Source organism: Falco peregrinus, chromosome 12, assembly GCF_023634155.1.
Source record: "Falco peregrinus isolate bFalPer1 chromosome 12, bFalPer1.pri, whole genome shotgun sequence".
Classification (NCBI taxonomy): Eukaryota; Metazoa; Chordata; class Aves; order Falconiformes; family Falconidae; genus Falco; species Falco peregrinus.
The window spans coordinates 19438310-19463025 of NC_073732.1; the positions used below are offsets into that span (position 1 = coordinate 19438310).

At 44.2% G+C, this 24716-nt stretch overlaps 1 protein-coding gene across 2 annotated transcripts in view; it reads right to left on the reverse strand.

Moving 5' to 3' along the window:
* Nucleotides 1-23490, reverse strand: part of SENP5 (SUMO specific peptidase 5) — a 125211-nt gene extending 101721 nt beyond the window's left edge. Inside the window, exons 1-10 of one of the 2 annotated variants that reach the window (XM_055817343.1) lie at nt 23343-23489; nt 15617-17186; nt 12117-12222; nt 11820-11967; nt 11155-11202; nt 9110-9187; nt 6365-6502; nt 4622-4705; nt 3175-3225; nt 1991-3083 (exon numbers count right to left, since the gene is read on the reverse strand). In XM_055817343.1, coding sequence (XP_055673318.1) covers nt 2973-3083; nt 3175-3225; nt 4622-4705; nt 6365-6502; nt 9110-9187; nt 11155-11202; nt 11820-11967; nt 12117-12222; nt 15617-16574 — 1722 coding nt within the window. In that variant the 5' untranslated portion in view covers nt 16575-17186; nt 23343-23489 and the 3' untranslated portion in view covers nt 1991-2972. Of the gene's footprint in view, nt 1-1990; nt 3084-3174; nt 3226-4621; nt 4706-6364; nt 6503-9109; nt 9188-11154; nt 11203-11819; nt 11968-12116; nt 12223-15616; nt 17187-23342 lie in introns of those variants that run through there. The other variant, XM_055817342.1, reaches the window with a different exon arrangement.
* Between the last annotated feature and the right edge of the window lie 1226 nt (nt 23491-24716).

The following is a 24716-nucleotide window of genomic DNA, read 5'->3' on the forward strand; positions in this document are numbered from 1 at the left end:
AAGACATTCTCAAGGAGGAGTTAATTAGTCCAGTTTCACAGGATACACCATTACAGAGGCTGAGATTCTGACTGCCTGTGATTAATTTGAACCCTGCACCAACATACTTTGGTTACATTAGCTCTGTTTTCAATTTCCCCTCCTTTTTTTTCTCAGCGGCCTCTCACTGGTGTGTTCACAGCTGGAGACTCAAGTGTAACCCCTCTGAGCTGCCCCATAACCAACTGGAACACTTGTCAGCAAACCTCTAGACGACAAGAAAGCACATAAGTACTTTCCAACATGCATGTTTCCCCACCCTGTTCCCCAGTTCACAAGGCAGCAGATTTAAATGCAAGCCCCTCTCCCCTCTAACGATCTGGTACACATATGCACTTGCTTCAAAGCATCCGTGTTCCTGTCAAACACGAAGTTCACAGAAATACCGTGCTTTTACTGGTGCCACCAGTAAAGGGATCACGACTAAAGGCTTCTCCCAACCTCTTAAATAGAGGAAGATGGATTCCTACCAAACAGTAGCAGGCACCAAGCTTCAGGAAAGGACTACCTGTGGTCCAGCGCTCCAGCACGTTCCCATGCAGTGCAAAATAGCCCTCAATGAGGCAATTTCCACCAAAAAAAAAGGGTGTCCCAGGCTGGTACACTGTCACAGCACACCTTTCAAACTTCCTTACCAAACAGTTCAAGTTTTGAAAATAAAGGCAACGCACTTACGCAGCTCCCTTTCTGTATTTTGCTCCCTTTCTGCAGGGAGTCTTGCTTGAGGATACAGCTTCATCTGCACACATCCAAAGTGGGCACTGCTTTCAGGTCTCCTCCTAGCCACCCAATTCTCCCTCTTCACTCATGCGGGTATACACATTCCTGACAAGTTACACTGACGGAGGTGAGAACTCCTCTGTCCGCTGGGTTAGTTTCAGCCTGGATCACTTCAGCTGGTACCACAGGGCAGCAAGAGGATCTGGACCATTCATGTGACACAGCAGCGCACAGAAGACGAGAACAGCAGCAGTGGCTTACATGTTCTACGCTAGCACGTGAGAAACACCATCCCAAGTTTCAATTTTCACGGAAGTCACCCTCCGCGCTGCTCACAGTCATTCGCACCGCGAAGGTGCTGCTGTTTGTATCAGTAACACTTCAGGGAAACACAAACCACGTGCTGTGGGGTGCTGTGCACCATCCGATGGGCAAACGTATGTTTAGCCCATCTGGATCTTAAGGCTCTTTCTGATTCAGTAAGTTCCTTGTTTAAATTACTGAACCAAGTGCTTAAGGCCTTCCTTATCTTGCTAAATTAAGCCAGTCCTTGCCAGCTGCCAACAAGGGGAAGTGGGATCACACAAGGACACTGCAGGACCTTCTGTAGCACAGCATGCACACGTTTCCACTGCTTGGTCTGACGGCGCTTGGCCCTCCCTCACTTCTCCCTGCTCCGTCCCATAATCTAGGAGGGATCTGCACCTGGTTTAGCTCAAGGCTGAATTAATTTGCAAGACAGGGAAGTCAAAGGGGTTTTCCTTCATCAGAAGTCAGGGCTACATCAGAAGTCAGGGCTACGGACAGACACAAACTGAGACTGTGCAACAGATGACGTTTAGCACTGAAAATAGTTTTTCTCTGGGCTTACACTTTCTGCTGTGTTTTTCTGCCAGATAAGGTATTTGCTGGCCGTAAATAGTAGCGGTCCCATACAAGTCTCTTCAAACAAAACAAAAGTATCTCTCTTCAGCAAGGAGCACATTACAGTTTACAGACCAAGGCGAAAAAACAAGTGTCTCAAGATCCACTGCCCTCACTCACCCCTGCCCAGTGCACCACCACCACAAAGTTCTGAGCTGGACTCCCAGCCTCCCACCCCCTGGAGCAGAATGACATAATCTTGTGGTTTGTACAGCACCCACCACAAGTGCTATTATTTCCGACCAGACCCATCAGTGCTACTGAACGCAAACAAAACTAGGAATGTTTGAGACAATCAAACAGCAGATGCAGCAGAAATGAATTAATTTATATTTGAACAAAGGCAAAAGCCAATGGGAGGTTAAAGACAACAAGCTCAAAGGGAATTCATTTGAAGACAGAGCTGAAGGAGAGAGGCTGAAATGGTACATTTCACTGCATATTGTGGAACTGAAAAACGACTCAAAGCCATCTGAGATTTAAACAGTTATAGCCAAGGAGTTTATCTTAGTATCTAAGCTGTGACTCTTCAGGGCCAGCTTTATAATTCTCCTTAATACACACATCATGGAGACTTCTGCAGCATATAGGAACATACCATCAATCTGAGTGACTGAACACCTCTGTACTTTTTACTATACAGACAAGCTTTATTTGTGCAAAGGCTGCATTTTATCTATAGGGACAGGCTGATAATGACAGCTGGATAAGTGTTAACAGAACAAACTTTATTAGCAACTTGAACTATTTAAAAAAGGGGTCTCCACAAATTAAATCTGTAAATGAGTTTACTACCCTAAAAAGTGGTAATTGGGTATTATACAGCCACAACAGGGACAATGGAGCTATCAAATAGGTTCTAGCTGTTCTTTTTATGGCATTGATTTTTTTGATACATTCAAAGCATTATTGCATCAGAAAACATATCATGCATCTTTATGTTTCCAGACAAATTCACCTGTGTGTCATTTCTAGCTACATCTCAAAGGTGCACCAAATCTATAGTTTTATGGTTTTAGTTGCATGCTTTGCCTATATGCATGCTGAGATAATAAATATTAAATACAGGAAAGAACATAAGAGAACCAAACTGACATTAGGAATATTTCACGGCAGCTCTGTTATGTTCTGCCAGTTAAAGAGCTTGTCAAAAAACTGAGGTAACAACAGTGGCCACACCACTCAGCTGAGAATCGCTCAAAATTCACGGAACTTTCAGAAATTCAAGTACACAAACACCAGCTGCAACTTGTCAGAAATGCCAGAGAAATTAGGTTGGCTGCATTTTATTAGTCTATTAGCTGGCGTTCACACAGCTCCTTGTAAATCCTTTTTCTCACTCGGGGCATATCTTCCTGGGAGAACTGAAAAGGCTGGTCTAAGGCGAGGCACTTGCAGTACTGAGGAAAAGGAAAAGGCTTGATTGAAAAAAAAAGATATTTACTATATGAATAATATAGGGCACTGATATTTAAAAAGCAGCACTCTTACCTGGAGCACAAAAACCCCACAGTCACTGTCATTTTTCTGTTGTGGAATGCACTAAAAGGAAAAGAAACAAGAAGAGACATGTTAGATCTTTACTTACCCTTTTATTCTCTAATTCTCCCTTAAAGTCCAAAAGGAGATTCAGCATAACTATCAGTCATCCCGTTCTCAGAACTAGCTGTTCTGCAGCACTAGAAACTGGAGTTGTAATTACTTATTCTGATCCCAACTTTTGCAAGGTGACACTCAACACCTTGTTAGAATAACACCTAACACTTAGAAAAATATATACCGTAGGACAGAAAACAAATTACAAATCTTTCTTTCAAGTTTATTTTCTTTTAGCGACCTACACAGAACAGCTTCTCAATTAGTTTAAATAAACATTTGTACAGCATTATCTGCTTTACACAGGACCAAACTATATCAGCAAAGCCACGCAGGCCTAGAGGAAGACTACTCTCAGCATCCATGCTACCAGCAGTGGCTTTCCTCTCCCAGCCACACCACAGGGTCTCAAAGAACACGAAGAGTGGCACATCATCAGACAACAGGAGCGCGCAAGGCAGTCTCAAATGATAACTTTCAACCTTCGTTATTTCTTTAAATATGCTCAATTTTGACACGTGGAGCTAAAAAGTCCCACTCGCTAGTGCTGCTATATCTCTGGCACTTGAAGAGGAAAAGTAATTATTTTTCTTCAACTCCCAGATCATCTAATTCACAGAATACAGGAGGACAAACTCTGACTGCACAGGGTGTGCATGAGTGCAGAGAGGAATCATTTCATTATTGTTTCAGCATCTAAAAATAAACCTGCACGAGGAGGGAGCTGTTGGGAGTACGTCTAGTGTGCAATGACCTGTTTTATATCTTTGGAGCCATTATGGGATGGCTACGCAAATCACATATTCCCTCATTTACACTACACAGAAGTTATTTCCTTTTGTTGTTGCCAGACTTTGTTTACTTGTGATCAAATGCAATGTGCCACAAATAGCCCTGGAGACCAAAGCCCTCTCTCCATAGCAAATATAAAATATAGGCAGCTGCAGCATTAGTCTGTTCCCTCCCTCACCAAATCCCATTCATTTGGCATAGCTCAGGACAGTCCTTTCAGGAGAAGCGAAGAAGCTGCGTCTTCAGTTCATTCAGTCCTTGACCTTGTGCCAACATGGGCACCACTACAGGTTTTGCTGCAGGGATATTTAATTGCCTGGAGAACAGGCTTAGATCACCAAGTCACCTGCAGAAAGTACTAAAGACCTGGTAGGAGCTGAATGAGTGACAGAGCTCTAATTCCCAGGTGTAACCACCTTTGTGGCTCCTAGCACCCTCCACGTGGTCAGCATAGAACAATTTACTACTTGTGCAGATATATGGGTTTAGAAACAACCTCCTGAATTGTCTCAGAAATGCAGACTCCAGGGCTTGAAGTGCTGCCATTTACCTTTGTCACAGCGGTCTGCCAACCCTGAAGAAACTCGGGGCGATTCTTCTCTTTTGCTTCAGTCAGCAAATACTTTCGAATGTTCTTTAAAAAGGAAAGGAAAAAAAAGCAACAACATTATTCACCAGCTAAAGAACAGCAGAGAGACACTGACTTCTTTGCTGGTAGCCTTTTGACGAGGACAAATACCAGGTGAGCATTAGGAGCTGAGCTCAGATCCAGAGGTAAAGAAATGAACTCTGGTGGGTACTGTGCCTTCTACCATCCAGGCTCATTTTGGTCTGTCACGGGGAGCTTTAACACCCCTCACCCCCACCACACACTGGTATACTTAGTACTAGACTAGCTGTGGCACTCAGGCACAGAGTCAGAGTGCTCTCAGTCACGTGGAGACACGCGGTGCAGTCTGGCGTGTGTTCTCTCCTGGCTTACCTGGCTGACACCAAGACCCTTACATTCAATACGATAGCATTTTCCTGCCTGAATCTCAATACAAAATGCTTTGAGTTCTGCAGCTAATCAACAAAGCCCCAGGGAGAGTTTTAGTGACATACAGGAAAAAATAGTCTGACACAGGCGAAGAAAAGGAAGCAAGATAAATGAGCCTATGGTCTTGGGTTAAGCAAATCCTTCTACTTCTCTGTAAACAGGCTGGTGTTTTATAGCACAAGTTAAACACACTCTAGCACACCAACGTTCACCTTAGTGGGTGGATCACACTGGCATTTTGGGTATCAGCTGCCCTTCCTCTAGAAAGGGCAAGAATAAAAGCATCTCATGTTTGTGAGACATTTAAGTGCAAATGCCTCGCCTGGAGCCGGATGGGAGAGGCCACACTGCAAGACTGTAGGGCTGCTGAGAGGGACCCCTGGTTTATGCTGCAAGTTCAGAAGCTGGAGAGCATGAGGTCTCTCGCTCCCAGAACAAACATTAGCTTCATCCTCAACAAATGCCAGCAGGAAACTAGTATCTTCATTCAGAAGTCCTAGCTGGGAACTCTCCTGGGTACAATAATTACTACTCTTCTGTAAGCCAACAACTACACACAGTCAAAAGTAGAGGGCTGCTGCATCAGGCAAGCAATTAAGTTGACAAAATTAGCTTTTGTAAGAGGGTCATTACAATTTGCTAGTCCCAGCAAAAATCTCCTGGCTGCTCTCTATCAGGAAGACTGATAATTTAACTCCAATATTCAGGTTGCAGCTTCAAAAAAGGTTGCTGTTTTATAATCAGAGGTACACACCCCATACCAATGCAGACAGAGGAAAAAGGCAACACGCTGTTAATAGCGCAGTAACACGTAAACCCCAGTGGGCAACACTACAGCATCTTCAGTCCTGTTCTCTCACCCAGGCAACCTTCCCCAAAAAGGACCATAATTTATCATTTCCTACACACGTCTCAACAGTTGAAAGAATTGCCTTTACTCTCCCCTTCTGGCTAGCCTGCTTCCCTATGGCACGGGGCTTTGAGCCCCTGCTTTTTGTGGGAGTGACAAGACAGAGCCACAAAAGGTGTGCCGATTACATGGTAGGCTAATTAGACAATAGGCAATCTGACCTCAACTCCCAGCTCTGGTGTGACCCTCAAGTTCTGTGCTTCAGACTCCTCAGCAGGAAAAGCTGATTCTTATTTCATACATGACGGGACGACAGTAGACATACTGCATTTAAAGTTTAAAGCTGAACAGAAAAAGGGGGAGGGAGGTTGTTCAAACTTTGCAGACACAGCTGTAACTCTTACCTCTACGCAAAACTTAAAATGAATGCCTTGGGAATCATAAAATGAAATAATTCGATTGGGGATGTTCACAGTAATGAGGGACCAGTGGACTTCCAGGTGAATAGGAATTAACAAGAGAGTCTTTTTGAACAAGTCCACCTGACAAGAAGAACAATATACATTAGAGACAATTCCACAGGCAGAACACAGCAAAGCAAAAGGTTAATCATATCCAAGTCTCCTCTCCGCCACCCTGTAACTGAAGAATTCTTTTGCCCCTCCACTCTTTCACCACATTCCTTGTGTTTATCTCATATACAACTTACCAGCAGGCACAAAAATAGTTACAGCCCAGAAAGTTGCGAAGTATTGTACAGTACCAGAGTTAGTCACTACTGTATTTGTGGCAAAATCCTGCTCACAGTGCACTTTGACAGAGATGTTAAAGTGGGATTTCTTAAGAAATGATGGTAATACAATAGAGCCTTCATTTGGGTTAGCTATGTATCTTCAGTAATGACACTCCTGCTGTGCGAGCACCACAGATTTCTATCAAAGCTGCATCATGCATGGGTGACAGAAGCAGTTCTGATTACAAACACCCCACAAAACCAGCAAGCTGGTGCAGTTTGACTCCCTCTGCTGTAACACAGGCTCTGTGACTGTCAGGGGAAACCAAAGAAGGACCGCGTGATGCTTTGGTGAGCAGAGGAAAGGAGGGGGTGAAGGCAGAGCAGATTCATTCTTTCTTGAACTTAACTTCGTAGCAGATGTACTGTGGTCACAGGCAAGCAAAGAAGGGAGAAGGTCTTAAAGTACGGAACAAGTAGAACAGATACAACACCCCTGGCGTCTGTGTGGCAGATGAGCCCTTATGCTTTTGTAAGTCAGCCAAGCCAGGGCCTTTCGTGATCTTCCTTCTCCCGGTTCCTCTTGAAATAAGTGTCTAATTGCTGGGTTTTTGGTGGTACAGTCCAGAAAATAAGCAAAAATAGAATACTGAACTAAATGAACTCATCCTGTGGGAAGATTTCTGTGCTGCCTTTTTTTTTTTAAGTACTGTGCAATTTGAACAGTATATAATTGCTGTGCTACTGGTAAAGGCAGGTGGTTTGTAGGAAAGAAAAGTGAATTTTTTTTGAGTAACAGTGGGAAGCTGAAAACACAAAAAGGTCTGAGTGTACACAGCAGTTACCAGCCTCGCCTCGCTCACAACAGTACTCACTCACAAGCATGGATGATCCCTGCTCCCACCTGCAGAAACTGCTCCCTGACCAGATTACAACACACTCACTACACAACAATCCATCATTCTTGGAGAGAAGCAAAGAGATGTCAGCCAGCAGCAAGCTGAGGCCACAAAGGAAAACTGGAATAAGATAAATGAACTACATCTTCTGTGATGTCCAGCAATAGCAGAACCATGGTAAACTCAAGGGTCTTCATGTGACCCTAGTTGTGGGACTGCTGCAGGCATGCAAACTTCTAGCAGAAGAGTGGATAGAGTCAGCCAAGAACTGGAAGGGTTTTTAGTTAAGACCTGATGTACAGAAAGAATGGTGGCAACCTAGATTCGCTTCACCAAGGCAGTGCAGCCAGCTAGCTGACACAACAGTGGATCAGAGCAGGAGTGCCAGTGTGGGCAGATGGGACAGACACAAACAGGAGCTTTGAAAACACGGCAGCTAGGTGCAGAAGAGCACGTCCTAGGCTCCGGCTTTGTATATCCCAGGAAAGCACGTTTATAAAGCCTGGTACAATACTCTGATGTGTTTAAAAAGCAGAAACAAGTTTGCCTTAATTGCATATTGCAGGACTAAGCAGTCTGCTGAATCCTTCCAACAAACTGCTTAATTCTCATTCTTGCTTTGGAGAGTCTTCAGGAATTTAAATGTCTGAACAACTGTCCTGCTCTCATCTGGTCCCCTCCTCAGCAGCAACAGGAATACAGGTTCTGCTTTCAGAATCTACCTTCACTTCTGGGGTTTTTGCAAAACTTGGGTTGCTGGAGAAAAAGAACTTTTAAAGCATCTGGGAATATTAGGCACCAATATTCAGACTCTTTTAAAAGAGATTTTAATAAATTATACGAATAGATTTTATATTTGGATAATGAGTTCATCTCTAGGATTTCACAGATGTGTGCTATTTAAGTGCTTCTGCAGAAAGATCATATATTCAAACACGGTCCTTGATTAGTCTTGCCTCATCTCCCACATTAGAAAGGACAAATGTTCAAAGGGGGGGTGGTGGTGGAAAGCACACTGTTCTTTGTATTAGCTACCTCAGGAAATATCACAAGCCATAATCTGGTATGGGTTCTGGAAAGAAAGGTGAAGTCTGCTCTTGCCATGTTAACAACAGTTTGGCTTATTGGTCTCTAATTTCTGCTTTCTAGTACCTGTATGTGTTACTCAGGAGTAACAATTTGATTTTATCACACAATCCCAGGTTAAGCTAAAAGGTGCTCTACCATAGATCGGCATACCTGGTCCTGTCAGGAGCACCGAGAGACATTTTTTGCAGATAAATTAACGGCTTGCATGAATGTACACAGGAGACAATCTACCACTAAAGATTAAGCCATTCAAAGTACATTTTCACAACATAATCATACTAACTTGACTAGTGCCATCCTACACCTTTTATTAACCTCTCCCCACTTTGTATCATTCCTTTGCAAACACCTCCTAACCCAGTTTCAAGTTAGTGATTCAACCCAGCCCCAAAGAACCAGAGCACTGATGACACAAAGTTAAAAGATACCTTTTTAGTCCATCGTTTTACCCCATTATATCCTTTGGTTACGAGCTGTCTATGAAAAAAGCTGTTAAAGAAATGAACCTAAAAAAAGAGAGAGAGGAGGAATGAGCACAGAAATCTTCATGCAGAGTCATTCCCCTTCCCCCAGGATAATTTATACAAAACAACTTGTAATAAGGCAATATTTAATGCAGGTTTAGAAACAGAACCCAGTAGGGACAAACAGAGGCTTTGCCAACCTAAACTATTGCTGTTCTTCAGCAAGCAAATAAAGCAAGCCTTATTTCCCTATAATATATGATGTAAGCCACTGCAGCATTTATATTTACGCTTCTGTACCTTCGGGCATATCGTGTTTAATTTTTGCTGGGGACAGACTTGGGAGAAAAACACCAGGATAAGGCGTTATGAGGTTTTGTTCTGCTTTACAGGTGATTTTTTGCTGGGGACAGACTTGGGAGAAAAACACCAGGATAAGGCGTTATGAGGTTTTGTTCTTTACAGGGATTAAAGAACATTGGACTGGCAAAGTGAGGGTGGTGGAGAAGGGAGTAACTTCTGGTTTTACTTGCTGGCAGCTCTGAGACTCAAAACCCAATATTATTAAAACAGTTATGAGATTTAATCCAACAACACACTCATTTGTATTCAACTACTATGACCAGCTCCAGACAAAAAACAATATTCTGCTGTTTAAAAGCATTTTTAAGTTATACCACATCCATTTTATAACTAAAAACCTACACCTATGGCAAAAAAGTAGGCTCGTGTTAAAAAAAAAAAATTATCTAGCTCCAGGTTAACACTATTATTCCCTGTGCTTAGCTTCTTGCAATTACAGGAACAGATTAATACAAATGGAAATCTGCAACAGCTGTTTTTAATAATTCTGCTAGTGTAGAGGTGGTAGAAGGCTCGAGTTATTACTTAAAAAAAAAGTTAGAAAATTCAGCATCTGAAAACACAGTCTAACACCCATTAGCTATGCCAACAGACTTCAAAACCACATTCTGAGGTACCAGCACAAAATCTCCCATGAGGATTTCAATTATGCACTATGAAGAAAAAGCAGACACAAGCAAACAGATACAATCTCCAATACCACAACCCTAGCACACGCTTGGGAAGTACAGAGAATACTAATGAAGAATCACCATCACCACCAATCAAAGCAACAACGTTCTTTCTTCTGAGCTTGAAGATTCTAAGAGCTACATTATGCAGAGCTCATCTAAGAATGGCTTTGCTTGCTTCTTCCTTTGTGGTCTCACCTGAAAATCATTCAGCTCTACTAGTAAACAGATGGCTTTTTATAATTGCCACTGCTGCAAATTTAGTCACAGAATGGGGGTGGGATGGGGGATGTTTTCTTTTTTTTTTTTTTTTTCTTCTCCAAACTGCCACCAACAGACACTGCTGTTGGAAAGCTGTAACCATTCTGTTGAGGATGCACAAACCAAATTGCCCTGCAGAGTCAGTTCTGCCAAGGAACCAAGCAGCTCTGCATCAATTCCTATTCACCAGGCAGGCAAGCTGGCAGTTTGAGCTGTTAGGGCCCCCAGAGCTATGAGGTGGGCAGGTGGGTCAGTGCAAGCAGCACATGTGCATGGTTCAAATGCTACCATTCACGATTTGTCATCTCAGCAGAAATCCTTCTTAGTCAAAAATTTCAGCTGAAACATCAGACTGGTGAGCAAGGGCATGGATAAAAAAAACTTTTTAAGCAGGTATGCTGGGGACAGAAACCTCTAGGAGAGAAAGGATGGGCAAAACCAGGGCATCTGTCTTCTACAGGTACATCAGTAACATCAGGCTACCACAGAGACCACCTGCAGAGCTAATTCAGTAAGTTCCTGAAACAAGAGCAACAGCACTGAAAACTGCACAGGAAAGGAAGAAAATTTGACAGCAGATAGCAACAAATTATAATGAAACCACTCAGAACATCCCTGAGCTAAATCTCGAATCTGTATCTGAAATATTCAATGTTTCACCCTTCCCTCTCAATCTCTCATTAGGTACATTTGCATAATAACAAAACCCCTCACCTTGTCAGGGACTGCATCCATTACGAGTTCACCATACATGTTAATTATCTGTAAGAGTTAGTAAATATTTGAATATGTACAGAGCAATTTTGTAACCCCCAAATTCACAAGTTCCCATAAAACGTAGGACCCTTCACACTTGAAGCAGCAATAAGGAGGTGAGCAATTATAGCAACACTTTGCTGTAGTCTGAAGGACGAGCACTCCGGAACTAAGTGGTCGGCCCGCAGAGAGACTAACTGGCTGCTTGAAGTCTGCCTCAATCTGAAATGCAGTTTAATTCAATTTAAGACTACTGGTGCATGCCCTGGGCACTGCAGCCGCCTTGGTTTTTTGGCTGTGGGCCAGTCTGCTGCTTCACTCTGCTGTTCTTGTAATCTGCTCAAGCTTGGGGATGGGGCAAGATGTTAAAACCTACGTGGGTAGCCACTATTTTCCCAGAACAGTGAAACATCATTTCTTCAAAAGGTAACAGTTTAGTTGTGACACCTCTCATCTTCCAGACTTGTAACTGCTATTATTGTGCCTATTGTAAAAGCTGCTCACCATTTCTCAAGTGCAAAGTAAGGATAGTCCACCTGTAACGCAGCAGCAGGTGAACAACTGATACCCTCACGCGGGCTAAAAAGGGGTAAGGAAGCACATAAACACCAAGCATCTCTGACCTGGTCATTCAGCCAGTTCTGGCCTTCCAGTGTTGCTAAATCATCCATATCTAGCATGTGCTTATTATAGAAGACCCGGAAATCGCAAGTAGAGGTTTTTGGATGTTTTTCCCGATACTTCATGATTTCCCTGGTGATAAAAGGTTTTCTAAAACAGGATTGAAAAAGTAGAAAAAATAATAAGTCAGGGTCATGTCAAATGGACTTCTGTTCTGCTAGGTGTTAGATGTGGAGCATGCAGTAGCAATACAAGCAATTTGTCCTTTACAAAGTCTAGAATTTGATACTGCTACACACCTATGGGAGAAATCTTCATTGAAGACTTCTTTTAATCTTCCCATGACATCTTTTTCACAGAGTGGTACTAAACTGCCATACTTCTTCATAACTTCATCTAGGAATCCTTTAAATACACCAGAAAAATGAAAGTGCAAACATATAAAAAACCTTCAGAGTTCACTAGTCCGATAAAGCAGTCACTGCTTCCAAGTACGAGCAGCAATCAATCTGCACCCAACCAACACGTAACACCACACATGGCAAGTATACATTTAAGAAAAATAAAGCTCAAATTGGCAACATTAAATAAAAACGGGGGCAGGGGAAGGAGGACAAAAATAAAAAAGCAGGAATCTGATCACTCGGCTTCACAGGAAAAGATCAGACTCCATTCTTGCAACATACACACATCTCTACATCAAACTAATTATACCAGTGCTAAAGAATCCACCCCCCTCCCTATTTCAATTAACATCTTAAGTAATTTTTACTGCAACATGAAAAGCCATCAGTTTCTGCAACAGTTTTCATTGAAAACTCAGTATCTTGTCCTTACGGTATGCAGAATTACTCTCCTCAAATGTAAGCAGCCTTGGTTGGCAGAGCGTTTGCAGTCTGTTCAGCTCCTCTGCTGTTACCATCGCAAACAGAAAAGACACCAGACACTTGGCAAGTTTAACTAATTCACCCGTGTATCCTAGGGATGGCACTTAAGGTGACACAGACAGCCATGCCAGCCTGCCACTGCCTGAGAAAGCATTGGGCAACCCTAACACCAGAAACAAAGATATTAACTAGGAAATAATGAAGGGATGAATGCTGGAGGAATTAAAAAACCTAGGAAATAAGTTTTCTTTTTTTTCTCAGACATAAGACTGGAACACTGGAGACATAAATCCCACCCAAGCATCCAAAACCCTTCAAGAATGAAAGAGAATGGCAAACAAGATTTCAACACCTGCTAGTGAATAAGAGAAAAAAATCCACCAAGTTGTCCAGCTTTCTGAAAATGAATTTTCAAATGCAGCAGATAACACACCTTCTGTGTACAGAAAGCTGGATCTGAGAGCAGAGTTTAGAGAAATCGCACTATCCCAAACTCCAGGATTCTTCTCAGGCCAGGGTGTGATGGCAGAGCGCACCACTGGACACTGCAGTGTACATTCAGCTCTCTGCTTACTAAGGCTTTAGCAATATTTCCTGGAAACTTCCAAAGATCAGGATGGGAAGAAGCAAGATGAGAGAAACATCTGACAGACAAAAAGCGCAAGAACAGCAGTAAGTAAAAACTAAAAAGGGACAGAGACCCAGAACAAAGCAGAAAGAGCCAAGAAAGCAGTGAAGATACAGCAAGAAGTACACCCAGATGTGTGAGAGAAGGAAGGGAGGACAGAAAAGTGAGATCAGACAACAAGGAAGCATTCTTCACAGGAAGATAACCTTCCTTGCAACTCTGCCACACACTTGCCTAACGACTTTTATCCTTACATCTTAGTACACTGTGACAGGGAGAATACTTCTCACTGGCTAGAAGTCTAGATAGATGATGCATGGGGCTTACAAGTGTACGTTATTCTCTTCTAATATATATGTGAATTTTAAAAGGTTTTTACACATACACACAAAGGGACTATTCTTGTAGTTACAACCAACCGCAGCAGAGCTCCAGGAGACCTCTAGCTAGACTCTGACCTCACTTACACTGGTGTAACTGAGTAACTCAAGGAGGAAAATACAAAGTTCAGACCTGATGCAAGACACCCATCACAAACAGGATTTACCATGGAGCTCTGTTTGATACGTAAGAGCACATCAGAATGCACTAAATGCTGCAGCCCATTAACCTTGGAGCTCAGCTGCTGCAGAGAAACTCAAAACCCAAGACCACCTCTAACATTTATATCTCCTTCACACATCTACCCTAGGAACTCTTGCCAGGCTAGCAGTACCTTTTAGGGTGCAGTTAATTATTATTTATATACATTTATGAAGAAACATGAACTCCTGCACACAGTTATAGCAAAATTAGAACTCCTTTTTTACAGCTTTTCAGCTGAACTCAACATGAATGTGTATGTAGTGTAGACCTGGCTTCAGTCCTCGGACAAGAACCCTCAACTCCGAAGAAAATGGCAACTGGTCTCACCTACTTTCATGCAGAAGCTGGGTAAGAACTCTCTTAAAATCGTCAAGTGTGCAAAAGTTCAATGCATTTGCTGTCTGCCTTTTCCATTTTATTTATTTTCAGTTATTCAGGCCTCCCATGAACAAGAACATGACTGCCTATCAGGCCACAAAATTTTAACCTTTGCCACTCTGATACAGTCTTGGTTCTTGACTGTTACAGAAGGACTACATCCCTTTTTCTCTGGACAAACTAAAAATCCATTGCAGAAGTGGTCTGTTCACTGTGATACCAATTTCTCACATAGTGCCTGGTCTTTGCTGGCTCACATAAAGCCACAGAGAAACACATCTCACACTAAATTGCAGATATGGATGGGGAAAGCTAAATTATGTTTTCAGGTCCCATGTCTCCTTCTTTGCTTTTTGCTTTAGAGAATCAATAGCAAAATTGAAGGGCAAAAAAGCAGGCAGAGAAATCGGAGCATCTTAAACTTCAGACAATCCCTTTAACACTAGTTGGCACCGGCTTCAGGTTTATGGGCACCTATGAAGCCAATTTCGCCAAAGGAAGACTTCAGTTATCAGAACACCACTGAACTCAAATGTTATATTAATGGTACTAGGTAGCACAATGTGTTATTTTACTGCTCCTATGTGTACAGCATGCTACTATACATAAATAAGACACCAATTACTATTTTTACTATGTTCCTCTTTAGAGAGGCTATCAAATACTGCATGCTCAGCACTGAGTAAAAAAATCCCAAAGACTTTTTGTTGAACCTTTAAGACTAGTCTTGCCTTTTTTAAAAAAATACTGTCTAGTAAGATTCATTAAGCCTACTTTATGAAAAATTGCAGAGAAAATTAAGTGACAATGAGCAATATTTGGCTATTAAAACCTGAGATCGATCAAGTGATTTAGTTTCAGTCTAAGACAGAGGAAGAGAAGAGAGGATAAGGCTGGAAGGAAGTATTAGAACACTAAGGATTTTCAAAAACCAATTAAGAGAAATATTTGTCAAACATTTAAAAAATTGGAAGTTTTAACCCCATATCATCTTCTGAAACCAGATGACAAAAGACATTTTAAATGTCTATCAACATTTTCCACAAAAATTCCCATTACATTGTTTTCCCTAAAACAAGAGCAGCAGAGGCACCATGCAACTATTCCTCAAAATAGCTTGTCAGATAAGCATTGATTTGTCCTTCTTTCATGCAGCTCCCCTCTCTGCAGCCTCACTTCATTAAGTGTTTTGCTAAGCAATGTTTATAATTCACAGTAAGAAACCATTTTAATAAAGGAATTAACGCAACATGTAAACTGCACGATACACCCAGCAGTTTTCAGGAACTCCTGGAAGCCCTAAGATATATAAAAGGTATACCACAAAGCCATGTTGCCAACTGCTCATCAGCCACCCGGGAAGCTTTCTGACCGTCCCTTTTGCCTCCCTTCTGCATTTCTGATTTCAGTCTTGTGCTTTCTGGTGAAGGCTCCTCAAGAGGACTTTTGCAGTAAGGGTGATCCAGTAACTTTGCACTAAAAATGTCCAGATTTAAGGAGCCCTCTACTTCCATCTGGCTAGAGCTGTCCTCATTTTGTGCCATCTCCATGGATAAAGGTCCATTTTCAAAATTATCACTGACATTGGAATCCTGCAAGGAGGACTGCAACAGTACGATTCCATCTATACCCATAACCTCATTAGATCCTGCATCATCTTGACCTGAAACAGGAATTTCCTTTCCTGTCACGGAGATGAAAATGTCAGAGCCATGATCCTCTGCCAGAGCCCCGTTGGTCTCCACCTGGTGCAAGGTCTCTGCCTTCGGAGAAGCTCTAGCATGCAGTTCTGGCAGGGCAGCATCCACACGGCCATCCTGCCCTCCGGATTCTGGCTCCTCAGAACGTGGATCAGCACACGGTAACACATCCTGCACGTAGCAGATCTCAGATGCATGTATTTTGTTCTCCTCAGCTAAAGATTTGGGTGTAATATTGTTCATATCTGATAAGCTGTACTGGTTCCAAAGACAGCTACTTTTAGATTTCCAGTAGGAAAGCCAATTACACAATCCACTTTCAAAATCTGGCTGAAGCGTCTCTTGATGGTCCCTTGTAACTTTCTGCACCCACCTTGGCTTGATTTTTCTCAATTTGCAGGTTTTGCTTCTTGCTTGAAGTTCCAGGGATTTTATAATTCTATACCGAAACCTAACCATAGAAAGTTTCTTATGCATCATAAAGATAGATCTCTTTTTTACAGTATGATGGTTAAATTTGTAGCTCTTTATAGTTGTCAAGGGGCCACAAGTTCCATTCCACTCCCTTTGCAACAGCATTTCCTTTTATAGTTGTTTAAAACTACTAGGACTGTGTTGCCCTCATCATTATTGCTCTCCTCCCCGCTATAAACAAAACCACCTTTCTTTACAGGTAAGGCAGCACCATCCGGCGTACCACATGAGACATAATAGATATTGCCAGAGATGCTACTAATAGCCAATTTCAAATTCTTCATTCAAAGGATCTTCACTCTGAAAAGATTCATTGTTGAGTTTTCTTACTTTCCCAGATGGACTTGCGCCTTTGTGATAGGGACAGGATCTTTTTGCTCTCAGTAGTTTTGTAAGGAAAACTGTATGTTTCAACAGTAGGTTTTTGATATGTTTCTGCATTTAGAGGCACATCAGGAGCCCACCTGCTTTGGAGCTCAAGTGCCTTCCTTCCGCACTGCTGCCTTCTGTAGTTTGTTGTGATTTAAGCTCACAATCAGGTGAACACTCTGTCTTTTCTTCTTAGCTAGGAAAAATTGCTTTTGGAAGCAGTATTCCCCAGGCTGCCCAAATCCAGTGGTCCATCTTCTAGACTGGGCCAGCAACTGACTTCTTTTCCAAAGCAAGTATCTTCTATGGTTTTTCATTTTTCTGATGCATTATGATCTTGAAAAACAGCTGAAAGAATAAGGGAAATTAATTCAGCGTTATCTGGACTGTAACATAATAGCAAAACACTAAGGCACATTCCTCAGGCAACATGCCTATCTAAAATTCCACTCGTCCTCCAAACACAATCCCATGTTCCCTAGGACATTCTCACTTGCACCAAAAGGAAAAAGAAGCAATAGTTGCAATGGCTCAGTTCATAAACAGGCTTTTCTCATTTACCTTCCCCTGAGGTAAAGCAGCGAACAGGTAATCCCCACCCAGCCCACGCTCCCTGTATATAATTTCTGACTCTCTATCTAGCCCAAGGGTAAATGTCTCTCGATATCCATGTTGTAGAGCAAGCACAGTTAACTAGCTTGCACCAAAAGGCTTTTGAAAAACAAAACTCTGAAGCCCAAGTTAGTCAACAAGTGTCTGCAGATACCCGATTCCACCAGCAAGCCATGTACACCATGTACAAAGTGAACGCTTATTCTTGTGCAATAAATATTGGGAGGCACTCTGGGGACACTTCACACACACAAATTTTTCCCTTAAAGGAACAGCACTGCACATACCACCACAGAAATTTTGATTCTCTGATTAGATGAAGAATGACACAGCGTACTCTGTGAAGTGGGTCCTCTGTATTTGCAGTAACAGCTCGCTCCGTATGACACTACCACCACCATGAGCTTCTATAACCAGTGTTTATCTTTGCATTAACAAAGCAGTGTCAATACAAGACAACAGTTACCTTAAAAATCCCTTTCCCCACTAAAAACCTGCATCTCAAAGTGTGCAATAAGGATAGATTTAAGTCTACACAGAAGTGTAAAGCCTGCACGGTAGTATCTATTCATCTTAACTACATAAGATAGAAGAATCCAAAGGCAGAAGAATCCAGAAAACACAAGGGGAAGGCATCAGATGCACACACAACATAGGATGTTTCATGCAAATTGTTCCAGTCTCACCAAGTACATCAATCATGTCCTGTATTTTACAACAGTTTGCATTTTCTTAAATTCAGAAATGGACTTTCCCCCTCCTCTATCCAACTGATTCTGACTTACAGACTTACAACAAATTTTCCCTTAGCCACATCTGTCCCAAGCATTACATGTAGACATCACCTAGCTGAAAATAAAGGAGCCTATAAATGGAAATATAAAGTTAGCAATTGGACTTTAAAGGCAAATATGAATGCTAGGCACCTGCAGAAACAGATATTTCAAGTCTGACTTAAGAAGCTCTTCTGCATTTTTCACTTACTCATCTTGGATGTAAACAGCAGGTCGCTTTGTGTGTGTGCTCGTGTGTGTAGGAATTGGAGGGGAGTAGAAATGCAGAGATGATGAAAAATATCATTTAGCACTCTGGTAAGATATTGCCACCACACAGAAAACAGCCCAGAGTTCACTACCCACAACCTGGAAAGGAACCCTGCTACCTCCACACAGAGACGTGCAAGACAGTACAGCTTAACCGTATAAGCACTGCAATAGGATCTAGCTCTTTTGCAACCCTCTACTAGTCAGCATACAACTTAGTTACTATCAAAATCAGGACGTAACATCTCATCATGCCAATTTTCTCATATTTGCTCTTCTAGGACTCGCATTTCTCTGCACTAGATAGTTTATGCCGGCTTTTATGCTACAAACTGTTCATGTCTGTCTATTGTGCACCGTACCTACAAAACGGTCCCTGAGTGGCCCCAGTAAACATCAGCCAAACCACAGTATTGCTAGGACAGCTTATTCCAGCTACACTTCCATCCAAGTAGACAAAAACCAAGCCAGCAAAAGCGCAGCATTTTCAACAGCGCCACATATACAAAAGGCTTCTGCCAACAAAGCGAGTCTTGAGTGCACTGAGAGAGCACAGCACGTGAAGGTTTCGCTGCTGCTCAGTCTCAGCAACATGTGCCCAGCACCTGTGCAACATACCTGCCAGTTTTGAAGAACATTCCTGAATGATTTGGAGTCACCACTTTTCTCCTCGCTCTCTCACAGCAAAGTCCAACAAGAAGCATCCCTTCACGGGCACTACCTCAGATGTGGAAGGCAGCTGAGTGACCACTGGTTTTCTAAAAAGCCGTGGATTACACAGGAGCTGAAGCGCCTACAGCTACCATCATTTCACCCATAGTAAACTGAACTAATGATCACAGTGGGAAAAATACTGAACTAGATTCTAGCAAAGATTAAGTCTTGACAACAAAAAGAACCTGAGGCAAACTTGAATTGAGAGGCAGGAGTGGTGCCACAGTTTCAATGCAATCAATTGCAACAGCAATTGAAATAGCTCATTTGCTCACTAGTATCATGAAATCCAGCTTCTTAAACTGCAAGAAGTAAAGATCTTAGGAAAGCTATTCTACCCACCTGTTCTGCTTCATTTTTAACTTAGATCATTAAAAAATGCTTCACACTGTAACTTACAGGATTTAAAAATACTTCACATTTGTCTGTGATGCATGCACCAATTTCTCCACATTGAAAGTTTTTTTCTGTACAAAAATGTTTCTCCTTAAAACGGGAAGAAAATCTGACTCCAAGCCATTGAATCAGAGTAAAACCTTCCTGCCCTCCCCTCTGCCTTTTCAAATATAATCAATTTTGAGTCTGGATCCCTTTAAAGCAAAGGCCTCCAAGGAGCAGTTAATCCCAGTCCTAGGAGCTGAAAGAGTTCACTTTTCTAATAGCAGTATTACTTAAAGAGTGACAAAAGATAATCCATACGCAAATATTTAATTAAAGGTGCTGCTTGAAGAACTTATTTTCCCATCAGTGCTACAAGAGTATTACTGGTTTTACTTGGCAACATAAATCAGCAAGGCAAATGGACTGCTTAAAAGTGCACTGCTAGAAAAGGAACTGAAGTGAACAACGTTAAGACCAAAAAATAAAGAAAGCATCACCCAGAGTTTAAAAACCTGAAGAGAAAGTCACATCTTCATCCCATACACTGACACAGATGAAAAAACTCTGAAGTTGAGGAACTTGCACCATTCAAAGTGTAACTTGGCTAGTATAAGCCATACCTCCACGGCACAGGGATGCTGCCAAGATTACACCAGCAAAATCTTAAAACCCAGGAAAGCCCAAGATGTGTACCTCCCGAAGACCGTAAGTGAAAGTTTACTGTCATTAGTCCTCAACCCTTCTGCTGCATTTGACATACCATCTGCAAATGATTCAATACTGAAAGGCACAATCTCTTTTGCACCGACAAAGACAAACCTGAACTGTTACAGCTCTGTACTAATGGCAGATTCTAGTAATAGATCTGCTTTGTACTCTAAGCTTTTAGAAACATACTTGGGAGCCGCTCAGTTTTCAGAATAGAGACTTACCCCAAGAGCTCTGGTAAGTTACAAGCAAGTGTCACTTTATATCAACTTGACATAAAGCTCACCTAAAATTCACCTAACACCTACACAAGAGGAACAGAGGAATGCAAGGCCCTTGATCCTTTACCAAGTACCACATTCAGTGCAGATACGTGCTGTATTTCCCTTAGAGCAATTAGCAGCTCACTCCATTTGCAACTTACATGGTTGCAGCTTCTGTCACCTTCAGTGAAATGAAGTACTGGAAAAGACACTACGCGTTCTCATCTTCCACCAATTTTAAGCCTGTTACAGTTTAACCACTAATTAGTCCTTGGCAGTGCTATTTATTTTTGGCATGTTCAGAGAGCCCAGGTTTTAACTAAAAGCGCAGAAATGGGAAAGGCAGTCCCAACCGACTGCTGCTGACAGGACCCTAACAAAAGGCTTCCATCTGACACCTCATGCCTCAGACCACAGAAACCTTTTGTCCACCCATGCACAGAACAAACCCACAGCACTGCAGCTACTTCATACTTAGATCACCACAAGTTATCTAGGGCTGCATCCGGGTGGTCAGCAGATCAAGAGACACATGCAGCTGGTAATTCAAACACAGATCACTTGCTAACTCTTTGGTTGCTGTTTTTTCTCCCAGACTGCCCAGATTTTAACACTGCAATTCAAAATATAAAATAAGCTTGTTTTGAAGACCATCAGTAACATAAATAAGCAAACAGCCTTGGAAGCGTGGCCTTGTGCGGGCACGAGGAATTCATGCACAACACGCTGCCATGGGAGGCAGCGACTCCGTCAACACCCAGGAGTCCAGCCTTTCCCCACGGAGATCTGGGGCAGGCTCTCTCAAAGACAGAGGATAAGCAAGAAGGAGAAAGCAGGCCTGAGGTTAGAGAGCTGGGATATGCTGTGCAAGAAGATGCCCTCCCTCCCTCCCCCAAGCGGAATCCAAAATTGGAAAGAGAGAGAGGAAGCTGTGGAAGGGTGTCTCTCTTCAAATGACCACATAGCCAGAACTAAGCTGATAAGGTCAGGAAGTCTGAAATTATTCAAATTAGCACATGCAGAAGTAATGTGGGTTCACAGAACTGCAAACTATCTTCTCTCTGCTTTCTTCTCTGACCTGCCCAGCACAGTTCTCCGAATTGTTAACCAAAAATTTTGTCCCAGAGGTGAAACAAGCCCTGGGGGAATCCACTTTGACAAAACATAACGTATTAACACAAGACCATACAGAAATGGCCAAAGTCCAAAGTTAACAACGCATGGGAACACAGTGGGGCATGCAGCTGATGACCTCAGTTATCACACTGCAAGGTTTAAACTCTTAGTTACTTTGGTCTCTTCCCTTCTCTCAACTAGTGCTTTCGGGAACCAACCCACGATCTCACCCAGTTGGCTACGCATTTGCTAAATTTATTTCTGGCAAGATGATAATAATTTACTGACAGAAACATCCTCCTTTAGGCTAAAGTAGATTAGTGGAGATATGTATATCCGATAAGATAGCGTTTAAGAGAAATGCTGTCACAAATCACAGTGATGAAAGAGAAAAAATTCTAGACTGAAAATCCCCAAGTTACTTTTGTACAAGTAAGGCATAAGGACACAATTTTTAATCTTCAGACTTCAGATTGATTTTAATGAAGAATCACTCAAGCTTTGTCCCCTCCTTCCTGAATATGTCTGCAAGGCAGAAGCATGCAAGTCGCTGAAACTATAGTCTATCAGACTTGCTCTCGAAGCCCTGTGAAGGGAACAGAAACTGGAATTTCAGTCGAGGTCCTTACACATATCTGGGATCAAGGGTCTCCCTTAAGTTTTCTAAAGGCCTTCCTTCAGAAACGGTGAATTTTCACAAGTATTTAAACACATACTCCTGCAGCTCTGAAAAAAGATGACTTCTCTACTTGTGTTATCAACACACATAAATAAGCACAGGTGAGCCTATTACCAAAGGCAATCCACTTCTGAGCTAGAAGTCTGGGCTACAACAAGTTTAGCACGGAGATGGCTGCAGGGAGAGCATGTTAGTTAAACCCAGTCCTCAGCCGAGGAACACAGCTGTGCTGCTGCTGCCCCGGGGTTCAGCACCCACCTGTGACAGCCACCCCTGCTGCGCGCCCAGGCCCTGCCTCGCCAGTGCAGCCCAGTTTGGGAGGGCAACCAGCACAGGAGCAGGTGAGCTCTCTGCTAAAAGCAAAGAGGCTGGGGGCCTCTGTGACCAAAGGCAGCTTGGGGACAAAGAAGTGGGGCTGAGAGCTCGAAAACGGAAAAAAACACCTCTTGGAACCACTGGAAATCCCCTTCTACGGCTGCTCACCGCCACCAGCGCCCCGGCTCTCCCTGCCTTGCAGTTCCGGAGCCTGCCCGTGGCCCTCGGAGGGACTGGCACCGAAGGGCCCCGCACCGCCCCAGGACGGTGCCCGGGCTCCCTGCTCCCGTCGGCTCGGGCGAGCCCTGTGCCAGCGCCGGGAGCCCGGCGGCCGCGCCTCCCGGCAGCGCGGGCGGGCAGGCCGGGGGCAGGCCTGCAGAACGGCCCGGGAGGCGGCCCGCGGCCTCCGTCCGCCCGCGCTCACCGGTGACCGCCCCCTGGCCCCGCGGCCCCGGCCCCGCTGCTCTCCACCCACCGGGGACGGGGCGAGCCCGAGCGGCACAAGGCCGAGCGCCCCGCCGGCAGCTCCGGGCGGGCGCTGCCGCCCGCTCCCCCGGCCCGCACGGCGGGACCGGCCCGGGGCCGCTCGCCGGGCCGCGCCACCCCGCACTCGCGTGGCCCAGGCACGCGGCCGCCGCCCCGCACCGTAACGGCCCGCCGCCCCCCGCCTCACCTCCGCCCGGCCGCTCCCGGCCACCGCCAGGGCCGCGCTCCGCCCCCCCCCGCCGCACGCCGGTCCCGAGCGCGCTGCGCCGGCGCGTCAGCCCTGCGACGGGGCGGGGGGCAGCGGCCGCCGGGGCACCGCGCCTGCGCCCACGGAGCCGGGCCGGGCCAAGCAGGCCCTGCCCCGCCGGGCTCCCCTCCTGCCCTTCCGGAGGCCCGAGCAAAGGCGGCGCGGGCCTTGCCTGGGGCCCTTGTCCCTCGGCTGAGGGTGACCCTGCTCGGCCCGGGCCGGCCTGCTAACGCCGAACCTGGCGATTTAAAACACCCCGTTAATTTGTGTCTCGCTATGTGGAGGTGCTCCTGAAACACGCGGACTGTGCAATGCCGTGGCGGCTCGGGCCCCGGGCGGCTGGCAGGGCCGCTGGCCCCGGGCCGGGCCGCGGGCAGGGCTGGCGCCTCCCGGCGCTGCGTTCCGCGGTCGGGCGAACGCCCCTGCCCCGCGGCCTGGAGCCTGGGGAAGGAGACGCCGGCCAGTTCTCACTGCTGCGGTGTGTTGTGCACAGACACCATGAAAATGGGAAGCGCTCCAAAACCGCCACACTTTTGTTGCTGGGTGGAGAAAGGTTACGCTTCCTCTCCGGGCTGGGCAGCCCCTGTGAGGAGAAGCGAAAGGAATTTCTCCAAATAAAAAAAAGTCAGTGAAGCAGGGAAGATTGGGAGACCGCCACGATACATCATTTTTGCTACGGCTTTGCGCGAGGTGAACTGCTTTGTGATCACACCATACCCATTATGCTGTGCATTCCTTCAGGAATTACAGCGTCCAGGCCACAGGCTGTGAAATGCTGTAACAAAGAAACAATAAAAAAAAAGGGATAGAGAAGACAATGGGGTGATGCAACAAACAAAAAGGCAAAGTCCATGCCAAACTGAGAGTTGCTGGCTTTTATTTGTTTGTTTGAAAAAAGTCCAGCCCAGCTCTCTCGTTAAATGCAGTGCTTTCCTAAGCAACCGTTTGTTCTTCCTGTACAGTAAATCCAGCCAAAGATGGGCTAAGCAGTTTCAGAGCAACAGGATGAGTCCTCTGGCCTTTATGAAACACACAGTAAACAGGGTGCACAAGGCAATGCTCAGGCCATGAAGTTAAAACAGGAATATAATAAATGGAACGAGGATTCCTCCCCCAGTCCATCAGGGCTGCAGTGCTCTCTGGCTCTCTGCATGTAGCACTCAAACCACAGCCTGACCCAGGCAATCATTAGTACAGTCTACGCCAGGCACTTGAGACACGTAAATGGGAACCCAGGTTCGTGAGACCCTCTTAAAAAAAAAGTTATGATTTGACTTTTTAAATGTGGGGGTTTATAAGCCGCCTGGTTTTGCC